General features: G+C 42.2%; 1 protein-coding gene across 1 annotated transcript in view; it reads left to right on the forward strand.

Moving 5' to 3' along the window:
* The window catches only part of LOC112110919 (protein associated with UVRAG as autophagy enhancer), a 44317-nt gene extending 23070 nt beyond the window's left edge, over positions 1 to 21247 (forward strand). The window contains exons 5-16 of the mRNA XM_024206141.2: positions 2835 to 2920; positions 5720 to 5927; positions 6940 to 7044; positions 9252 to 9294; positions 9545 to 9677; positions 10094 to 10239; positions 11049 to 11113; positions 12211 to 12449; positions 13411 to 13472; positions 20259 to 20412; positions 20534 to 20624; positions 21138 to 21247. Coding sequence (XP_024061909.2) covers positions 2835 to 2920; positions 5720 to 5927; positions 6940 to 7044; positions 9252 to 9294; positions 9545 to 9677; positions 10094 to 10239; positions 11049 to 11113; positions 12211 to 12449; positions 13411 to 13472; positions 20259 to 20412; positions 20534 to 20624; positions 21138 to 21247 — 1442 coding nt within the window. The remainder of the gene's footprint in view (positions 1 to 2834; positions 2921 to 5719; positions 5928 to 6939; positions 7045 to 9251; positions 9295 to 9544; positions 9678 to 10093; positions 10240 to 11048; positions 11114 to 12210; positions 12450 to 13410; positions 13473 to 20258; positions 20413 to 20533; positions 20625 to 21137) is intronic.
* The last annotated feature ends 876 nt before the right edge of the window (positions 21248 to 22123 follow it).

A 22123-nucleotide genomic window follows, 5' to 3' on the forward strand; every position in this document is an offset into this window, starting at 1 on the left:
GTGATTCCTGCTGCCCTGTCTCCCACTGCTAAGGAAAAAAACCAGGAAAATGAAAGTCTTGATGTTTAAATCCAGACAAACTGATTTTTAATGGAATTTGCTTTTTAACTATGAAGCTGTTTCTACTTATCCTGTGAAACTTCCTCTAAGGACCCCTCCAATAAACTCTGATTTAAAAGGGCCACACTAAGGTCCGTCTCGTCCCCACCCCCACCACTCCCAGGACTTCAGTACAGTTTAATTTTAAATGCAAATCTCTACCTTTGCTAGGTAACTATTTAAATGAATTGCTTTTCCTGGTCTTTGAGGTGATAGGTGTGTGGCAAGCAAAATGGCTGTTACTTCCCTTTAGCTTTAATTTTTTGCCTAGGCTACTCAAAGTAACCAGTTTCCTAATGTGACTGCCTGAAATGTCCTTTCCCAGACCCCAGCAGGGTTAGAGCAGCGATGCACAGTGCCTAGCAAGCAAACTGACAATTTTGTCCAAGTGGGTGAGGTAATTTCTTGTATTGTACCACCTTCTCTCTCTCTCTCTCTTTCACTAACAGAAGTTGGTCCAATAAAAGATATTATCTCACCCACCTTCTCTCTCTAATATCCTGGGAGCCACATGGCTACAACACTGCATACAGTTTTATCTGTCACAGTTTGCAACATGTTGCTGTCAGGCCCCACCTAGCTTCCTCCTACAGACTGTGTGTGCATCCCTGCTGTTATAGCCAGCTGGCACAGTTCTCTCCTTCCACACCTTTACCTGACTAGGTAGGTGGACGTTTATCCTACTTGGTAGCTACAAAGTATGGCTAGCTCTCATACTGCAATGGTGCATACAGTGTTCTGTTGCAGATGTAAGTTGAGGCTGCAAAGATGTTAAAATCTGAAAAGGAAGGAAAATTTTTAGATTGTTATAAGTTTAATCAAAAGTTTTGGTGAAACTTGGCTGAGTTAAAACTTGAATGAGAAGGTAGACTTCTAAAGAGGAAAATACTCACTCTTACTTAGTGTGATCCTGTGTTAGGTCTTTTTGTCTTCCCCCGCCTTATCCTAACTAAGTTCCTTCAGCGAGAAATGGAACCCTTTTGTAGTAAGATGGGGAGGACAGGATTACTTTATCTTCAATGTATGCAGTGTTGTTGTAGCCGTGTGAGTTCCAGATAGACAAGGTGGGTGAGTTAATATCTTTATTGGACCAACTTGTGTTGATGAGAGAGACAAGCTTTGGAACTTAAACAGAGCTCTTCTTCAGGGCTGTGTCACAGCTAAATACAAGATCAAACAGTTTAGCATAAGTAGTTAGCACATATTATAGTTAACACATTCTAAAGGACCATTCAAGGTGAAGTGTCCAATTATAGCCAAATAAAAACACTTAACGAATTGAGAAATGTTCAGTGCTAATTAGTTGGAAGGGATGACTTGCATAAACTATTCTTATGTGTTTTCGGGAGTCTCTCTCTGTTCATGATAGTTTATCATTTTAAGCAGAAAGCCTGTGGTGGAGATGGTCTAGTTTGAAAAAGACAGACTGTTTGTTTGTCATCTGGATGTTCTAAATCATTTTATATTGTGGTATACCCAGAATGTGCCAGATGCTGTGTGAGTACATAAGAAGCCAGGCCCTGCCCCAAAGTCTTTTTAACTGAAACAAGTCAATACATGCAAGGTAGGGAAGAGAGAAACAATATACAAGCAAAGTGGTCAAGGTGGTGGTAAGCACAGGTCTTATTATCATATGCTTCTTTAAAATAAATAAATAAATAAAATATATAATATATTTGTTGTGACTGTATAAACTATCCCCTTGCCCCTCTATCTTGTCAATATTAGTTGGCTAATTTCTTGTAGTAGTGGTTCTTAAGGATTTGAATATAAAATACGTATTAGAATATGAGCCAACTCATTTTAATGAAGGTGAGGCTTTAATTTCAACAAGAATTAAGACCCATTCCAGCACATCATGTTGATGTGATTGAATGTAGGTACTCAAGAGCTATAGAGAAACAAAAGTATGCTCTGCTCTGTCATAAAAAGGTGCTGAAAGGGATGAAATAGTGCTTTTGTTTTCTATATTAATCAAAATCACCAGTAAGCACTGCAAAAATGAAAACAGCAGCTGCTACGTTGTAAAACGAGAAATGCTGCATCTCTACGTATGGTGGTCCTACATATGCTATCATGCAGTAGGGATTCAGGAAATATGGAAATATACAGCAAACTTTTCTGAACTTCTTGCATTCATAGGAAACCAACACCCATACTGTCTGCAGCTGGCCCCTGTATGATTAGACCCCCACTGAAACATGTATTGTGCTAGTGTGAGTCTTATCTTCCAGCCAGTGGCTAACAGTTCTGAGCACCATTAACTTTTCATGTGCTTACTGTAATAACACATGAAGTTTTCCAAGGGTAGCATACGGAGTACCCTGGCTTTGCCATGTGGCTTTTCTTAATTGCTCGGGTCCACACTCCTCTGTTTGTAGTTCAATGTGGTGGTATTTTATGTGTTTGGTAGTGTACTAAATGAACAGCTTTGGGTTTTGCTTAGAATTCTGAGGCAGGTTTACAATGAAGTTATGTGTTGCAGTGTATTTAAGCTTTGTTTCCCCTAAACTTGACATACTTTCTCCAGGTTGCCTGGATAACTTAAGTACTGTCTGTATTTTCAAAAGACAAAGGCCTCTCAAACTGTCTCTACCTTTGATAATTCTTCCCCCTCCCACATCCAATGACAGTTTTGGAAAACAAGGGCAAGTTTTTCTCTTGGAAAGCACTTAACACATTGTGGCTAGTGCAAAGAAACAAATTAATAATAATGCTTATTGTTATGCCTACAGGTGCTACTTCATCTTTAAGCATAGGAGCTATTTCCTTGAACCGTTCCTTGCAGGATATCTTCATGCTTCCTGTAGATGTGGAGAAGGTGAGAGCATCACTGTCCTGGATCTATTGCACCAATATTCTAGTACAGAATAATCACTTATGAATAATTACACTTGATTGTTTGCTAGTCAGTCTACATAGAACTGATTCCTTCTGATCGGCTTTAGAAAAACAAACTTTAGTGATGCCAAAATTAGTCTTTTACAACTTGCTGTTTTTTCTTTTTTATTCTGTTTTAGGATGAGCATTCTTACAAATGAAAATTCAGCCCAAGCTTTTCAATATTGCCCCATCTACACACCCTCCTTTCACTCACTCCAGGGAATGTAATACTTTAAAGATACTCCCTTTTCATTCCAAACATTTTCCAAACAACGTTTTCCCCTTTCCTAAACCTCCATTTTATCTGCATTATGTCATGCTATTCTGTGAAAGTATAGCACAGGATTTGTTTTGTGCTTGTGTTATGTGAAGGAGTAAATAACACTTCCTTATTCACTTTCTCCACACCAGTCAAGATTTTATCGACCTCTATCATATCCCCTCCTAGTCATCTCTTTTCCAAGCTGAAAAGTCCAAGTTTTTTTAATCTCTCCTCATATGGAAGCTGTTCCATACACCAAATCATTTTGGTTGTCTTTCTCAGTACTTTTTCCCATTCTAATATATCTTTTTAGATGGGGTGACCAGAACTGTATGCAGTATTCAGGGTGTAGGCATGCCATGGATTTATATAGAGACATTATGATATATTCTGTTTTATTATCTAGCCCTTTCCTAATGGTTCCTAACATTCTGATAGCTTTTTTGACTGCTGCTGCATTTTTAGCAGATGTTTTCAGAGAACTATCCACAATGACTCCAAGAGCTCTTTCCTGATTGGTAGCAGCTAATTTAGACCCCATCATTTTATCATCCTGCCTATCAGTGGCAAAGCAGGGAATAGAACCCAGATCTCTTGAATTCCAATCCAGTGCTCTGTCCACTAGGCAGCACTGCCCCCTCTATACAAATGATCAGGAGTCTGTCATCTTAGAGGAAAGATCAAAGTGCTCAGTCATTATGAAAGGGAGAGGGGACAATATAACAAATAGTAAAGGGTTCAGACACCAGGGATGGTACAAGGGGTTTAACTAGAAGTAATGGGATAAAACTAAGAGGGGGGAAATAAGATGAATATCAGGAGAAAACTTCCTGACAGTTGACCTCTATTAGACGACGGAGTAGTCTCCCAGGGGAACTGGTAGAAGATTGGACAAAGCACTAATCTATGTATTGAAGGTTACAATCCTGCCCTAGGAGGGAGAGGGAATAGATGACCTAATAGGTCTTCTCCACCTTTCTTCTATGACCCTGAGCTGTTTCCTAAAGGGATGGAGCTCAGTGTATAAAAGGAAGGTGGCGAAAAAGGGGTGAGAGCAGAGTTCATGTAAATGCAGCCCGATTGCTTATGTAAGTTCCTCAATATGCAAGTACCCACTTGGCAATGCAAAGTCTTGCAGGAAAGTTCTTAACCATTGGACATGGCAGTATTCTGAGATCTGCCAGTGACCAGGTATTAACCCCCATTCAGCATCTATCACACTTTCTCTGAACCACCTTGCTATCAGTATTTCCCCTCCAGGAAAAAATGACTGTTTAATTCTCTTTCCTTTTTTAATGGTATGTCCTAAATCTTGTTGAAAGGTTTCTGTGGCAAACTGTTAACCAAAGAAGTAGTGATAATCGAACAACATGTAGTTTAAGATACAGTTTCTTCAGGCACCCATGTGAACTTCTTGAGACGTTATATGAGGGCCTGTACTGTGGAGAAAATGCCATTTTATTGGAATTGTTTAGAAATAAAATCTGTTGTTCACCTCTTTGTCCTAAAGACGGTTAAAAAGTTGAAGAATGTCTACTGAAGTTTTTATTTTTAATTGTTCTTAAGTGATGATAATTTAATAGAGCTTATTACTACAGCTTTCCATTACACTGTTGTGAAGAATGTTGCAGTTACAACTGGTGCCATTTTTAGAGCAGTAACTCAATTTTTTAGTGGATTATTTGATATCTGCATTCACAAGTTGCAACACTAGATCCTGAGGGTATTTGTAAGCAATGAGCTTTCCTATCAGACCTTGAAGTTGCATGTAAGCAAGCAAGCAAGCAACTGCACCGTGGGAGCCAGGGGATCTGTGTTCCGTCCCCGGCTTTATCAACAATTTCCTGCGTGACCTTTTGAGCTAGTCACGCAAGTTTCCATTTTTCCACCTGTAAAATGGGGTTAATTATACTTTGCAAACATTAAAGAATTAAGTCAGTGAGATAGGCAAGTGCTTTTGCACTTCTGTTATCATCCCTCATCTGAGAATCTCAGAGTAGTATTAAAGCCTGCCACACCTCGCCACTTCAAAATTAATATGCACACTAATGTGTCTATATATACCTCACTCCTTTAATTAAATCCTAGTAAATATGCTACATGGTTTAAAATATGCTTACTAAAATTTATGTTGTAATCTTGGGAATAAGCCCTTAAAAATGTCTAAATATACACACCTGCCAAGAGAGTACTCAATTAAGCATTTTAGGTTTCTTCCTTTTGATTTAAAAGAGGGAAAGAAAATAAATGCAACAAATACGCTTTAAAAAAATTAAGACAGACATAAATTGAGTTTCTTGGATACTGTACCTTTTACCCTCATTGTTTTATTTTAATTTCCTGCAGCTTCTTAAATTAAAGGCCAGGTATGCTTTAAGTATGCATTTCTTGGCTTGTTAATGTTGGGAAGAGAAGCTGACACTAATTACACTAAGAAGTAAATTAGTAATAAACATTCCTCTTTTCTGTGTCCAGGAGAATGCACACTTCTTTGTTGCAGATATGATCATAGCATCTTTGGAAAAAATGAAGTGCAGTATCCTAAATCAACATGCAGAGCCCTGGAATACAGAGGAAACCAGTGGATCACTAGGCAGCTATCAGACTGATTCAGAAATATCCTCTTATACCAGAGTAAAGACACAATCCGCTTCTTCTGCTTCTTCAGACAGTGGCTATGAAGGCAAGTTATTTAATTTTAACCCATAATGCAGTGCTTCTTGCCTGCCTTTGTGTGATTACCCTACAGAAAGAGTTGGGATGGGTGTTTCTCATAAGTGAATTCCTTGTCCTGTCTAATCTTCACTGACTCCCCAGACAGGCTGTCAAAAATAAAAGGTCGCTTGTCCTATGAGATGTATCCCTGATAAATTTGATTCTCCAAATGATTCCCATGCTTGCCAGTTTTTCTTTAATATTCACATCTGTGTATCTTTTTTATGGTTTGTATCTCTCTTTGGAGTGTGCCCGGGGATATATGTAGTTCTTTGTGCTGGACTGTGATTCACTAGAAATTGTAGTTCATGTTCCTTGTTAGTGAAACTGTCAAGTTAGGATTTAAAAAAACCCACAAAAACCCATCTTCAAGTGCAACGTTTGTAATGTGTGGTTTCTTCATCTTCCTTTTTTGTATTACGGGATATGGAGTCTGACTATCATCATTTGCTTTATAACTTACTTCATTAGTTCATGGATCAGTCACTAGACATTTGAGTAGGATGAAATCTCAAGCAGTATTTGTGCACATGTGGTATGAGTCAGGGTAACAAAGGCTTATGATATTGTAACACTGTACAGTACATGAATTTGTAAAATGGGCATGTCCCAAAAGGGATTTTAATACATAGGATAACATGAATCTAAATGATGTAACTTCTTGGGGGGGAAATCACTGAAGTAGAAGTGTGTGGAGTGGGGGAAGCACATTACTATTAAATATTTATAATTGCAATAGCTAATACAGGCTTCAACCAGCTCAGGCCCCGTTGTGTCAGGCACTTTACAAATACAAAAGAAATGACAGTCCCTCTCCAAAGAACATACAACCTAAAAGTTCATTCTACATTTAGTGTGTGGCTTTTGTTTGATGGAGAGGGAGGAGAAGACAGTGACAGAATGTTTAAAATAGTGCACAGATCTAAATATATTAATCCCTCCATGAAACTCTTATTAATGGATCATTTACTTTGTTAAAGGTTGTGCTGTGCTGCAGGTCAGCTCATCAGTAAATCCACCGTCACATCATGAGGCTGGTAGATTTCACTGCGATAGTGACTCAGACGATGAATTTGTAATTATTGGTAAGACTTTCAAACTATACAGCTGCAACTTACAATGAGTCTGGATAGATTTACTAACTACTTCAATGCCACTTTTCCAGAGCTACATGTTGCCATAATATGTATTTTATAGTACAAACTCAAAGGTATATGATAAAATTTCTCTCTTGGTAATCATGCACTACTAATAGGAAAAGTTGAAATAGCTTTTCATAAGTGCTAAAACTCTATCATACATCATAATAATAATACAGGAGTTCATTTCTACAGCAAGAATACTTTCCAGTTGTTGACATGTATATTAACGTGCACATGCAATGTATGTGGTAGTGCCCAAAGTGCACACACCACAGATTCCCCATGTAGCCACTGAGACACCGGAGTTCAATTCCCTGCTTTGCCACAGGTTTCGTGTGTGATCTTGGGCAAGTCTTTTAGCATCTCTGTGCTTCCATTACCCATCTGTAAAAAATCTGAAAAGCTAACGCAATTCAAGACAAAGAAGGGAACAGTCTTACAGAAGAAAGGGACATCATCAATAGGTGGACAAATTACTGCTCTAATCTATAAAACCACCAGACAAATGGAGATCCTAGTGTAGACAGCCCAGATTCAACAGGGGAGGATTACTTTCCAATACTGCGTGAAGAAGTGGAGACAGCTGTGAAATCACTCAAGAATGGAAAGGCTACAAGTATTGACAATATCCCAGCTGAACTGATGAAATTCGGAGGAGAAATAGTAATAGATGTACTCACCAAGATCTGCAACAAGATCTGGCAGACCGATGAGTGGCCTTCCACGTGGACATAGTCACTAATCATCACTCTGCCAAAGAAAGGCAATTGTATCAAAATTACTGGACCATAAGCTTATTTAGCCATCCCAGCAAAGTGATGTTGAAAGTCATATTGAACAGATTGAAGTGGAGAATATCATCGCTGAAGAACAGGCTGGCTTTCGTGCTGGAAGAAGTACCACAGAACAGATTTTCAATCTTTGTGTTCTATGTGAGAAGTACTTACAATACCAGCAGGACATCTACCATGTCTTTGCTGACTTCAAGAAGGCATTGAGTACGGCACAAAGCACTCTGGGCAACCATGAAGAAATACAATGTTGGTTGTAAGCTTATTCTTACCATTAAACAACTGTATGCCAAGGCCAGCAGTGCAGTTCTCGTCAATGGCACAATAGGAGAGTGGTTTCGCACCACTGTTGGAGTCCGGCAAGGTTGCCTTCTTTTGCCCACACTGTTCAATATCTACTTGGAGCGCATAATGACTGATGCCCTAGAAGATCACATATGCACAGTCAGCACTGGGGGGGCGAACAATCTCAAATCTTCGGTTTGCTGATGACATTGGGATCAGCTCACATATCACTGTCAGTGGACAAGAGCTGGAGACAGTGAAACAGTTTAAGTATTTGGGGGCAATCGTCACTGATGAAGGATCAAAGGCAGAAATTCTGGCAAGAACTGCGCAAACAACAGCAACAGTGGCAAAGCTAAAGCCAATTTGGAGGAATAAGAACATCTCCCTGGAAAACAAACTGAAACTGCTGCACGCACTGGTCATCTCCATTTTTCTGTATGCATGCGAGACATGGGCCCTTATGGCAGAACTTGAACGGAAAGCACAGGTGGTAGAGATGAGATACTTCCCTAAAATCCTGGGCATCTCCTACTTCAACCACGTCACTAATGAAGAGGTCCACAACATCATCACCCAATGCACTGGGTCATATGAAGACCTCCTGACAACCGTGAAGAAGCACAAGCTGAAGTGGTACGGCCATGTAACAAGATCATCTGGCCTATCCAAGATCATCCTCCAAGGGACAGTACAGGGGAGGAGGAGAAGAGGTAGACAGAAGAAGACATGGACTGACAACATAAAAGAGTGGACAGGAATGGACTTTGGGGAGACTCAAGCACTGACACACAATCATCAGGGGTGGAGACAATTGGTTGATTGCTCATCAGTGATGGTGCCCCAATGACCAATGCGGTTATGGGAGTGATGATGATGATTGATGAAAATGGGATAATAGCACTTTCTTACCTGACAGCGCTCTTGTGAAGATAAATATATTAAGGATTGTCAGGTGCTCAGATACTACGGTAATGGGAGCCATATTAGAACCTAAAGTAGATAGAATACAATGGTAGGAGGTGGAGGTTTTTGCTTTTGTAGGGCTAACAAATTTTTCCTCCTTTTCTGCAGAACTTGAAGACTTGGAAAATATTGCAGCATCTCTAGATAAAAGGTAACTTTTTGTATTTCTAATAACTTAGTAAATAGCCGGGTGGCAATACTCTTCCCTGACATATTGTGATTCTCCTAAAGAGAGGCAGGAAGGGAACATAGTTTGTTTGATGGCTGTGGCACAAGGGTCCTAAAGGGCGTAGGTGAATCAAAGTCGGGGGGAGGAGGGAAGAAGTGTGAGGAATCTTCAGGGATGTGGAGGACACAAATCTACTTATGAAATGCTGCCATTTGGCTTGCTTAATTTTCAGATTATCTTTTGATCTGGGCTGCAATTCTGCTGAAGTAACAGCACAGAAGCTTTACCGAGAGTTCAGGAAACATTGGTTACAGACAGAAACTAACGTTCAGCTGTCTAGGTGCCTGAACAAAACTAAGGCGAAAGTAAGTCTTTGAACAGAAAACAATGTGCTTATTATTCAGAGTGTTCAGTGCAGCTGCCTCATTGGCATGGGGAGAAGGAGGATGCTTAGAATGATATAAATGTGTGTTCAGGGTTTGGTTATTTTTAAGCAATTTGAGGCGGGGGAAGTGGGGGAGTCTGTCTTGGTTAGAAAGCTGTAATGCATTTAATGCAATGTAGGACAATCATGTAAACGGGATCTCTGTGAACACAAGAAGTCCTTCAAGAGTTGCTACTAAACATGACTTTGGGTATCAAAACTGTGATTGTACTGACAGCTGTTGGAGTGTTGAAGGTGACATTTCATTGCATAGTCTGCAAAGCATGTTAGCTTCTGTTCAACTACTAGGTTGCAGGTTAAATTCCACACTTAAGTCTATCTTTTTGTCTTCAATAGTATGCAAATAAAGAAAAGATTCCAAAGGAACTTGAGTCTAGTGGGAATCTGGCAGAAGAAATAAAGGTCAAAGCAACATTAAGAGGAACCGCAGACTGGGCCCCACCTAGGTTTCAAATAATATTTAGTATTCACCCATCACTCAAGTAAGTCTCAAGTACTTGTCTGTCTGTGGGACTAGTCATTTTGTTTCTGTTATACACTAAGCCCAGTCCAAAGCCTGTTGAGATCAGTGAAAAGATTTCTGTTGATTTCATTGGGCTTTGGATCAGGCCTATTGTTCAGTACCTTGTTCTCCAGTGTTTCACTGGAAGTTATGTAGTAATGCCTGCTTTTGCTGAGTCATTATGTCCTGACTAACACTGTCTATATACTGTTACTCAATATGGTGAGTTACTTTTTTTGAGGGTTGTGGGGTTTTGGTTTTTTGCTTCCCTGCTGGCTCAAGGCTTTTTTTCAGCAAGCAAAAGACTACGCAGAAGAATTATGAATCTCGCTCTACTTAAAGTGCTGTCAAATGCACAAAGTAAACAAACTAATAACTTTTTTTTTCTGCCAACTTCTGTTAAAACAATCTTGGGTGTTACTTGTAATTAATAACGGGTACAAAATGTTCAGATAAATGTGACTTTTTTCCGGGTCGACAGTATCCCTTTAAGCTTTCTTAAAGAAAGAATAGGGAAGTATCATACTTCTGGCATACCATGATCTCTGGTACCAGTGTCTGCATCTTCTACAAAGATTAGCTTAGAGTTCCACTGTAAAATAGCATACAGAACTTCTCTTTTACAACTGACTTCTCTTCCTACATTGTGGGGTTTTTTTGAGTAACATGATCAGACTTCCAAGTTGAAAATATTCATAAGTATTAGTGCAGCTGTCTGTCATTCTGGGAGAATGTAACTGATCAGATATGCTTTTGGATAGTCTGATTTAATTTTGTCTGTCTGTACAGGAGAGATGCCGTTGTAGCTGCACAAAACTTTACTTGTGCTGGTTGTGGAACCCCAATAGAACTCAGTAAGTATTGAAACACAAATACAACCCTCCAGACATATGACACCAAGCAACCCCCAGTTGTTTGCCAACCTGTATTCCTGCGTTGACAGGATATATTTTGCAGTTCTGGCAATACCTTAACTAGAAGAAAACACTCCAAGTTGGGGATGCACGTAGCACAATGCACAATAGGATCATATCACCACCTGAAATGTTAATACAGCCTGAACACAATGCCCTTCTCCATCAGCTGTAGGCTACTTCATAGCACTCCTATTTATCCACAGTTAGAAGTGGTGACTTTCAACAATAAAACTGGAAGCATTATTTATGATGATGTAAAATAGCTTGCCTTTTTTAAAGTAGGCTAATAGTAAAATATAAGTAAAATATAAGTCTCCAAGCTGCAAATCATAAATCTTAATTAGAAAATTCTTTTGAAATAGAATTCGTAATCCTTACCAATTGATACTGTCAACTGGTCTTAAAAAGAAAGGGGGTGTATAAGTAGTTTTCTTATTTTTAAAGGCTTGACCACAAAACCCTATTGACGTTATAAGAATCTTTGGGATACTTTTTTCACAAACTGCTTAATGCATTGTAATGTTCAGATGTATCCACTTCATCGGGTCTCATTGCATGGGAAATCTCTGAAATGAGTGTAAAGCCCTATACTGGGTCCATTATACAAAGAGAGGCATTCGCTCATGCCTGGCAGAACAAAATTAATATTTGAGTTGACATCAGGGACTCAGAGAATCATTAACAATAACTATGCAAAGGAATTAGTGAGGTTACACCTGTAACCACAAGACCCAGTCCTGAACTTGTTTTGTGGGAAGCAGCCAAAAGTGTTTCCAGTAAGGATCTGTGTAAATTTTGATGGTGATAACTATGATCAGTCTTGCATAGGCAAAAGAGAGGTTTCCATATTTAATTCAGAATACTAAATCTGACCATGAGTGAGTCTACCTCTTAAAAAAACAACACCCCCCCCCAGCCTGTTTTTCTGTAGATCTGAATTATTTATTACTGGATTGACGCAGTTAAAAGGCAATACCGTAATTCTTTAAAGAACCATTCTTCTAAAAACTATCTTCATTGTTGACCTTCCACAGAATACATCAGGAGACTCCGCTATTGTGATTACCTGGGGAAGTACTTCTGCGACTGTTGCCATAGTTATGCACAAACTTCCATCCCTGCCCGAATATTGATGAAATGGGACTTCAGAAAGTACTATGTCTGTAACTTCTCCAAACACCTCCTGCTCAGCATATGGCAAAACCCCATCTTCAATGTGTCGTGTATCAACAAAACCCTCTATACAAAAGCAAAGGAACTGAACAGAGTCAGAGTAAGTGCAGCTTCTTTGTAATTGAAGTGTGTGGCATTGTCCTGCACACTGCCAGAAGAATCTGGTTTAATTAGGTTGCCGCTTTATTAAGTAACATATCTGGGAACTATCTGGCAATAACTCATCCAGTGCAGGCCATTCTTCATTTGTTAGCTGTACCACCTGCGGGGCAGGAGGACTGCTACCAGCCTCCCTTTTCTCCCGCTGTTCCAATCCACCTGGTACTAGCACCATCCACTCCTATGAGGGTTAAAGGGTTGGGGAAGAGGGGGTTTTCTCCTTTCTGTACCAGACATTAGGAGCCCCAAACCTATTTCCCATCTTGTTTAAGAGATGCCCTCTCCTAATCCACTTCCAATTTCAGTTTATCAGGGAATTGGATGCCCTGTTGAACAAGTACCTGCCACCAGGAGACACCAGCAGTTTGATTGGCTGCCGCTCTCTGCCCATGAAGCAGCTGTGTCTGGCCAGCTGGGGAAAGAAAACAGTTGGCTCCTCTAAGGATTTCACACTCCCCCCTGCCCTTCTTGTGGGCACACTGACCTCCCTGTGGGTTGGGGAGACGAGGGTGTCTCTGTGGCTGACTGGTTGGACAGAAGGGTGCAGCACAAGTCTATTGGCTCTTGTGTACCCAAGGGAAGGGCTTATAAACCCTTCCCTGGGGCATAGCAATTGGTTCTATATAGTCTTTGATCCTGCAGGAACAACTTGCAGCTTCGGGTTGTATATTTTGGCCATGCATACTCACTTGTGGGGCAGGCCTTTTGGTGCATTATATAGCTGATCTGTCTAACCCTCTGCTGTATTTTTCCTAATTTTAAACTAAACCTGCTGTATTGGTGAAATGTTAGTTTTTAAATATCACTGTCTAAATTAGTGCTCTTAAACACTTCTGAATGTTTAAGTATGCTGCTCTGCTTTTCATTTTAAATACTACATTTTCCTACCCTTCATCCTTTAGGAGATACAAGAACAGCTTTTGCATATTAAAAAACTACTGAAAACCTGCAGGTTTGCTGAAAGGTATGGAGCATGATTAAGCATAGTAAATACATGGTAAAAGTACAATAGTTGTTCATGGAGCTTCCCCCTCCAGAAAAATTTTTAATCACGCACTTTTTAAGGACGTTAGTTCCATATGATCATCAAAAATTCTGATATCATCTTCCTTTCTCCCGCAAATTTATCTATTGCAAATGTCAAGTGATAGTGTATTTTATAAGGCAGCTTGTTTTTTTCCCCCAGTGCCTTTGTAGAAACCCCTATGAGACTTGATTAATGATTAGATGTGTGTAATTATTTTTGGCAAATATTTTTTTCATACTTCTGATACTATTCCTTTTGGAGGAACAATGTGAGTGTCCTTGCTCAGCAATGTAATTTCTGTTCAAAGTTTTTCTAAGGTGACTAGAGTGGTTATTCCATATGTTGCTCAAATGATGGCTCTTTAGTAGACTGTATTCATTCCATCTTCATTTAACTAATGACACAAACCAAGCTGTAGAAAATGTGCATATTCTGCCTGAGTTAGGCAGCTCTGACTACTTTCTCTCATTGCACAATCAGCCTAACTTCTCTGTGGTTTTAGGGAACATTGGTGCGTTTAAAGAAAAGTAAGATGTTCTTCCAGCAAATTTTATTATTTTTTGTCTAAATCAAACGCTTGCCTGCAATGCTTAATGTAATAACTATAAAATGGAAAAACAATGGAACTCTGTTTTGCACCTGCAATTAGTTGTGGGTGCATATGATAGCACTTGGCCATTGAGCTGAGTTCTAGGCCTGGTCTACACTACGAGGTTAGGTCGACTTTAGCCGCGTTAAATCGACTTAAGCCTGGACACGTTTACACTACGAAGCCCTTTCTTTCGACTTAAAGGGCCCTTTAAACCGGTTTCTTTACACCACCTCGACGAGGGGATTAGCGATAAAATCGGCCTTAGGGGGTCGGAATTGGGTTAGTGTGGACGGAATTCGACATTATTGGCCTCCGGGAGCTATCCCACAGTGCTTCATTGTGACCGCTCTGGACAGCACTCTCATCTCAGATGCACTGGCCAGGTAGACAGGAAAAGCCCCGCGAACGTTTGAATTTCATTTCCTGTTTGCTCAGCGTGGAGAGCACAGGTGACCATGCAGAGCTCATCAGCACAGGTAACCGTGATGGAGTCCCAGTCCCAGTCCCAGGATCGCAGAAGAGCTCCAGCCTGGACCGAACGGGAGGTACGGGATCTGATCGCCATCTGGGGAGATGAATCAGTGCTCGCCGAACTCCGAAGCAGTAAAAGAAATGGCAAAACATTAGAAAAGATCTCCAAGGCCATGAAGGACAGAGGCCATAACAGGGACTCACAGCAGTGCTGCGTGAAAATTAAGGAGCTAAGGCAAGCCTACCACAAAGCCAGAGACGCAAACGGAAGGTCCGGGGCTGAGCCGCAAACATGCCGAAACTACGCGGAGCTGCATGCCATTCTAGGGGGTGCAGCCACCACTATCCCAAGCGTGTGCTATGAGTCCCTCGCTGGAAACAGGGAAGCGGGTTTGGCGGACGAGGAAGATGAGGATGGAGAGAACATAGATAGCTCACAGCAGCAAGGAAGCGGAGAAACCAGTTACCCCAACAGCCAGGATATGTTTGTCACCCTGGACCTGGAACCAGTAACCCCCGAACTCACCCAAGACCCTGAGGGCACACAGGGGACCTCTGGTGAGTGTACCTTTGTAAATATTACACATGGTTTAAAAACAAGCGTGTTTAATGATTAATGATTAATTTGCCCTGGCAATCGCGGCCAGTACAGCTACTGGAAAAGTCTGTTAACGTGTATGGGGATGGAGCGGAAATCCTCCAGGGACATCTCCAGAAAGCTCTCCTTCATGTACTCCCAAAGCCTTTGCAAAAGGTTTCTGGGGAGGGCTGCCTTATCCCGTCCGCCATGGTAGGACACTTTACCACGCCAGGCCAGTAGCACGTAGTCTGGAATCATTGCATAACAAAGCATGGCAGCGTATGGTCCCGGTGTTTGCTGGCATGCAGACAACATCCATTCCTTATCGCTCTTTGTTATCCTCAGGAGAGTGATATCATTCACGGTCACCTGGTTGAAATGGCGCAATTTTATTAAGGAGACATTCAGAGGTGCCCCTTCCTGCTCTGCTGAACAGATATATTCCTCGCTGTTAACCACGCGGTGGGGGGGAGGGGTGAAGTGACCATCCCAGAGAATTGGGTGTGTGGGGGAGGGGAGTTACTTGGGTTTGTGCTGCATGTTAAACCTGAAACCGCAACCCCTCCTTTTACATTGCAAACCCATTTTAAATGGCCAACCCAACGGGTGCTTGGTATGGTTAATGAGAGCAGTACTGTTTTAAAGCATCCCCACTTGTTAACAAGGTTAAAAAAGCCAAAAGACTGTGTCTTACCATGGCTGCCTGCAAGCTGAAATCTGTGGCCTGGCACTGCGTGAGTGATCTCTCACACCAAACCAGCAGGCCCTCAATATAAGAGGAAAAATGCGACCTTGTAACGAAAGCACATGTGCTGTGTGATGTGAACAGCAAAATCTAACGTGAAAGAGTGTACCCATTGTTCTCTAAAATGTATCTTTTTTAAACAACTCTCCCTTCTCCTCCACCAGCTGCAAATGTTGCACCTTCACAGAGGCTAGTGAATATTCGAAGAAGGAAGCGAAGGACGCGTGACGAAATGTTCACTGAACTACAGACTGCCTCCCACGCTGACAGAGCACAGCAGAATGCGTGGAGGCAGTCAATGACTGATTTTAAAAAACCCCAATATGAGCGAGAGGAGAGGTGGCGTGCTGAATCGCGGGCTGAAGAGGAGAAGTTGCGTGCTCAAGAGGAGAAGTTGCATGCTGAAACGCGGGCTGAAGAGGAGAAGTGGCGTCAACTTGTACTCAGAAAGCAAGAGTCGATGCTCCGGCTGCTGGAGCATCAAAGTGATATGCTCCTGCGTATGGTTGAGCTGCAGGAAAGGCAGCAGGAGCAGAGACCGCCGCTACAGCCCCTCTGTAACCAACAGCCCTCCTCCCCAAGTCCCATTGCCTCCTCACCCAGACGCCCAATAACACAGTGGGGGGGCCTCCGGCCACCCAATCACTCCAGCCTAGATGATTTCCAGTGCAATAAGTTTTAAAGTTTTAAAGTGCACTGTGTCCTTTTCCTTCCCTCCTCCCCCACCCATCCAGGCCTACCTTTGCAATTATCCCCCTAGTTGTGTGCTGAATTAATAAAGAATGCATGAATGTGAAGTAACAATGACTTTATTGCCTCTGCAAGTGGTGCTCGAAGGGGGGAGGGTAGTAGGGGAGGGTGGGGTTGTTGGTTTACAGGGAAGTATAGAGTTAACCGGGTGGGGGGGTGTAGGGGCGGAGGGTTCATCAAGGAGAAACAAACAGAAGTTTCACTCCGTAGCCTGGCCAGTCACAAAACTGGTTTTCAACGCTTCTCTGATGCGCACCGCGCCCTGCTGTGCTCCTCTAACCGCCCTGGTGTCTGGCTGCGCGTAATCAGCGGCCAGGCGATTTGCCTCAACCTCCCACCCCGCCATAAATGTCTCCCCCTTACTTTCACAGATATTGTGGAGCGCACAGCAAGCAGCAATAACAATGGGGATATTCTTTTCGCTAAGGTCTGAGCGAGTCAGTAAGCTGCGCCAGCGCGCTTTTAAACGCCCAAATGCACATTCCACCACCATTCGGCACTTGCTCAGCCTGTAGTTGAACAGGTCCTGACTCCTGTCCAGGCTGCCTGTGTACGGCTTCATGAGCCATGGCATTAAGGGGTAGGCTGGGTCCCCAAGGATAACGATAGGCATTTCAACATCCCCAATGGTTATTTTCTGGTCCGGGAAGAAATTCCCTTCCTCCAGCTTTCGAAACAGAAGAGAGTGCCTGAAGACGCGAGCATCATGTACCCTTCCCGGCCAGCCCACGTTGATGTCGGTGAAACGTCCCTTGTGATCCACCAGGGCTTGCAGCAGCATTGAAAAGTACCCCTTGCGGTTTATGTACTCGGTGGCTTGGTGCGCTGGTGCCAAGATAGGGATATGGGTTCCGTCTATCGCCCCACCACAGTTTGGGAATCCCATTGCAGCAAAGCCATCCACTATGTCCTGCACGTTTCCCAGAGTCACTACCCTTGATATCACCAGGTCTCTCATTGCCCTGGCAACTTGGATCACAGCAGCCCCCACAGTAGATTTGCCCACTCCAAATTGATTCCCGACTGACCGGTAGCTGTCTGGCGTTGCAAGCTTCCACAGGGCTATCACCACTCGCTTCTCAACTGTGAGGGCTGCTCTCATCCTGGTATTCTGGCGCTTCAGGGCAGGGGAAAGCAAGTCACAAAGTTCCATGAAAGTGCCCTTACGCATGCGAAAGTTTCGCAGCCACTGGGCATCGTCCCAGACCTGCAACACGATGCGGTCCCACCAGTCTGTGCTTGTTTCCCGGGCCCAGAATCGGCGGTCCACGGCATGAACCTGCCCCAGTAACACCATGATTTCCACATTGCTGGGGCCTGTGCCTTGTGAGAGGTCCATGTCAATTTCCTCATCACTATTGTCGCCGCGCTGCAATCGCCGCCTCCTCAGCTGGTCCTGGTTTTGCTTTGGCATGTCCAGGAGGCTCTGCATATACTCCAGGACAATGCGCGTGGTGTTCATAGTGCTCAAAATTGCCACGGTGATCTGAGCGGGATCCATGATCCCAGTGATAGCTATGGTGTCTGGTCTGAAAAAAGGCGCGAAACTAGTATCTAAAGACCAGGGGAAGAAGGGAGGGAGGGAGGGAGGGGCGAGTGACGACATGGCGTACAGGTACAGGGAATTAAAATCAAGAAAGGTGGCTGTGCATCAGGGAGAAATACAAACAACTGTCACACAGAATGCCCCCCCCCAGAGATTGAACTCCTAAGCCTGGGTTTAGCGGGCCGTTGATTTGACGGAGGGAGGGGGGAAGGAAATGAATACAGAACAAATCTATTTTTTACATCTTAAGACGACAGTGCAGCATGACTGATAGCCCTCGGCATTGTCTGGGTGCTTGGTAGCAATGTAACCCTACATGTGCCAGCCACATGTCTGCCAGCACCCAGATCGCCCTCGGCCTTTTCTGGGTGCTTAGCAGACAATACTTGGCAGAAAATAGTATACTACGACTGGTAGCCATCATCGTCCAACGAGGACGGTTAAAGGCAAGGGGTTGCTGCTGTGTAGCAATATATGCTGTACAGTAGCCAGAAGGATCGGTAAAGGCGCTCAGGCTACAATAATCTATGAGCATTTCAGGCAACATGTAAATTTGTCCGACGAGGACGGTTACCAGTCGTAATAAACCATCTACTGCCAAAAGGCAAGGGGCTGGTGCAATGCAGCCCTACGGCTGCCAGCCCCATAGCTACCAGCATCCCGATCGCCGATGAAGGCTACCAGTCATGCTGCACCATCTACCGCCAAAAGGCAGTAAGCTGCTGCTGCTGTTTAGCAATGCAGTCCCACGTTTGCCGGCACCCGGAAGACATATGGTGACGGTGAGCTGAGCTGAGCGGGCTCAATGCTTGGCGTGGTATGTTGTCTGCACAGGTAACCCAGGTAAAAAGGCGCGAATCTATTGTCTGCCGTTGCTGTGACGGCGGGGGAGGGGCCTGACGCAATGTACCCAGAACCCCCCGCGGCACTGCTTTGCATCATTCGGGCATTGCGATCTCAACCCATAATTCCAATGGGCGCCGGAGACTCCGGGAACTGTGGGATAGGTACCCATAGTGCAATGCGCCGGAAGTCGACGCTAGCCTCGGTACTGTGGACGCGGTCCGCCGACTTCATGCACTTAGAGCATTTTATGTGGGGACACACACAATCGGCTGCATACAACCGGTTTCTATAAAACCGGCTTCTATAAATCCGACCTAATTTTGTAGTGTAGACATAGCCCTAGGCAAGACATCTAAATGCTATTGCTTACACCCACAGAATTAGAGGTCTTTTATAAACCAGGCAAGTAAATAATTTTTTTTTTTTAAAGTAAACTTTTAGTCTCTCTCTCTACTATAGGGCTAGGGACAATAATGATTCGATGACTGATGAAAATATTATTGTCAAAACTAAGCATTTTTGATGCACTCCTTCTCCATCCAGTTATGGTTAGCAAATGAAAGTTAAAATGTACAATAGTGGTCATCTTGCGCTTGTTGCAATGGCTGTATAGTCTAAAAGGCTTTTTAATACACCCCCACCCCCAAAACAAATAAAAACCAACAACAACCTACTGCTTTTTTATGCATTAAAGTAGCAAGTTATCTATGCTGTTTCTGTGTGAGCATTCTATGGATGATCAGTGAATTGGTGGGATTATTGCATATGACAAGATTGATGCCTAAACAATTGAGAACAGATTTTTTTTTTTAGTTTAAATACTTATTGAACTCAAACTTTGGGAGAAAAAGCTATGTTAAATAATGACCCCCATACACCCTCGCCCACAAGTCAAGAAAGTTTTCACTGTAGCCTTCCAACGAACACTCCAGCAGAAACTGGGTAGGCAAGACTTAATATTCTTTCTTCTAAGGTTAGTTAAGAAGCAGGAAAAAAATTATAACTTTCAGGCTTTTTGCAAAATTCACAAGTTTAACTCCGTTAAACTAAGTTCTGCTGTGTATAGAGATATCAATTTTATGTTCTTCCTGGTTGATTAGACTTAGCTGTCTCCACTTACTTACATGTTTTGCTAAACATGCTCTCAATAAACATGTCACTTTGTAATTTAACTTTTTTTTTTTAATCTGTAGTGTATTGAAAGAATTTGAACAGGTCTCCAGCCAACTGACGACAGAGCTGCATCTGTTCTCAATGGATGACTTGGTGAAGATTAAACGAGGGCTGTTAATGCCTCTTCTCAGGGATATTCTAAAAAGCTCTATATCTCATGTAGAAAACTGTGAGGTAAGGAAATCTCTGTGTCTGGTGTATGGGCTGAAGAATAGCCACAACTGACCATATATTTTTATAAATATGAACTTTTAATAAACATCAAAAAAGTAATGAACTCTTTCAATTTTTCTAGCTTTGTCAAGCAAAGGGATTTATTTGTGAATTTTGCCAGAGCTCAGATGTACTCTTCCCATTTCAGATTGCCACATGTAAAAGATGTACAGGTATGTTCCAGCCCAAATCTATTGCTTTCTGGTGAGCATGTGCGCACATGCATGTATAATGTTTCAGGCCCTGGTTCCGCAAGGTGCTTAAGCACGTGCCTAATTGTAAGCACGTGAGTAGTCCCACTGATTTCAAACTGTCTTGTCTCAGTGAGTTTATTGTATATTTGAAAACTTGGGTGTGTCGTCTGAATGTAAGTTAAAACAAAATTCAAGTGTGTTCTTGGTATGGGTTTACATATCTCAGTTTGAGTTTGAAATAGCAAATGTATTACTGTTACATCGGATTTTTCTGGACCTGATCCAGTGCCCATTGAAGTCAATGGAAAGACTCCAGTTGACTTCAAGGTTCATTGGCTTGGGATCAAAATATGGAATTAACATTGTTACTTTGTGCTTCATTGTCCTGGTCATGAGTTGTCTTCAGTTACTTTCATATCTGGATAAACTACCATCCTACAAGGAATACAATTACTGATGCAATTTTTCCCACCTGCTTGTGTGTGTAAACAGTTTGCAAAGCGTGCTTCCACAATCAGTGTTTCAAGTCTGGAGAGTGCCCCAAATGTCTGAGAATAGCTGCTCGGAAGATGTTTTCGGAAGCTCCATCTGTGGCGCTGTGAGACTGGATTACTATGAAGAGGCACGCAGGTTTCTGTGTATACCTCTGAAGAAACTAGATACAGATACATATGGTGTCTGTTTACAGGTTGGATAATGTTGTTTTAAACATGGGTATTTTTAAATCATCCTGCCATGTTAACATTTTTTAATGTGACTTTTTAAAAAAAGAATAAGGTTTGAATATTATGCTTGAATACCTATCCTGACAGAAAATAGTTTTTAATGTGATCAGTTTAAGTGTATGTTAATGCCATCATTAATATTTTGCTGCTACTGGTTTTTTACTCTTTTGTTTCTGAACTTAAGTTTTTATTATTATTATTATTATTATTATTGTTATTTTATATTTGACAAGTTGACAATTCCCATATGTAACTTTGCATGCAATGTAGAGACAATAAACAAGATTGAAAAACTCTTTTAACCTTGTCAGATTTTTATTACAAGCAAGAAGTGATAAAATGTGAGGAATTTTCTCTCCTCTGTTGAAACTATACTACAGAAATGCCTTGACTTGCGAGTTTGATTTAAAAAAAAACAACAAAAACCTGAAAATGTTATCCTGGTAAGCATCCTAACTCAAAATGGTGGATCAGTTTTGTTTTAAAAAGAGACCCGCGCTAATCTCTACAGCAGCACTTTCCAACCTGAGAGATGCCAGGCTACTTGGGGAGGGTGTGTAGAGAGAGGGGGAGAGAGGTCCATGACCCTGAATCCACTCTGTCCAACACTGCAGGCTTGCTGACTCCTACAGGCCAAGTACTGGGTATCTCTTTGAAAACTGACTGCTTTCCTTACCTGCTCCTGCAGATGCTTCTAATGAAGCCAGCCATGGAAGCGGCTCATGCACATAGAAGTGTTGAGCTATTGCCTGC

The sequence above is a fragment of the Terrapene carolina genome, unplaced genomic scaffold (genome assembly GCF_002925995.2).
Source record: "Terrapene carolina triunguis isolate 2854851 unplaced genomic scaffold, T_m_triunguis-2.0 Scaffold18, whole genome shotgun sequence".
In the NCBI taxonomy this organism is placed as follows: Eukaryota; Metazoa; Chordata; order Testudines; family Emydidae; genus Terrapene; species Terrapene triunguis.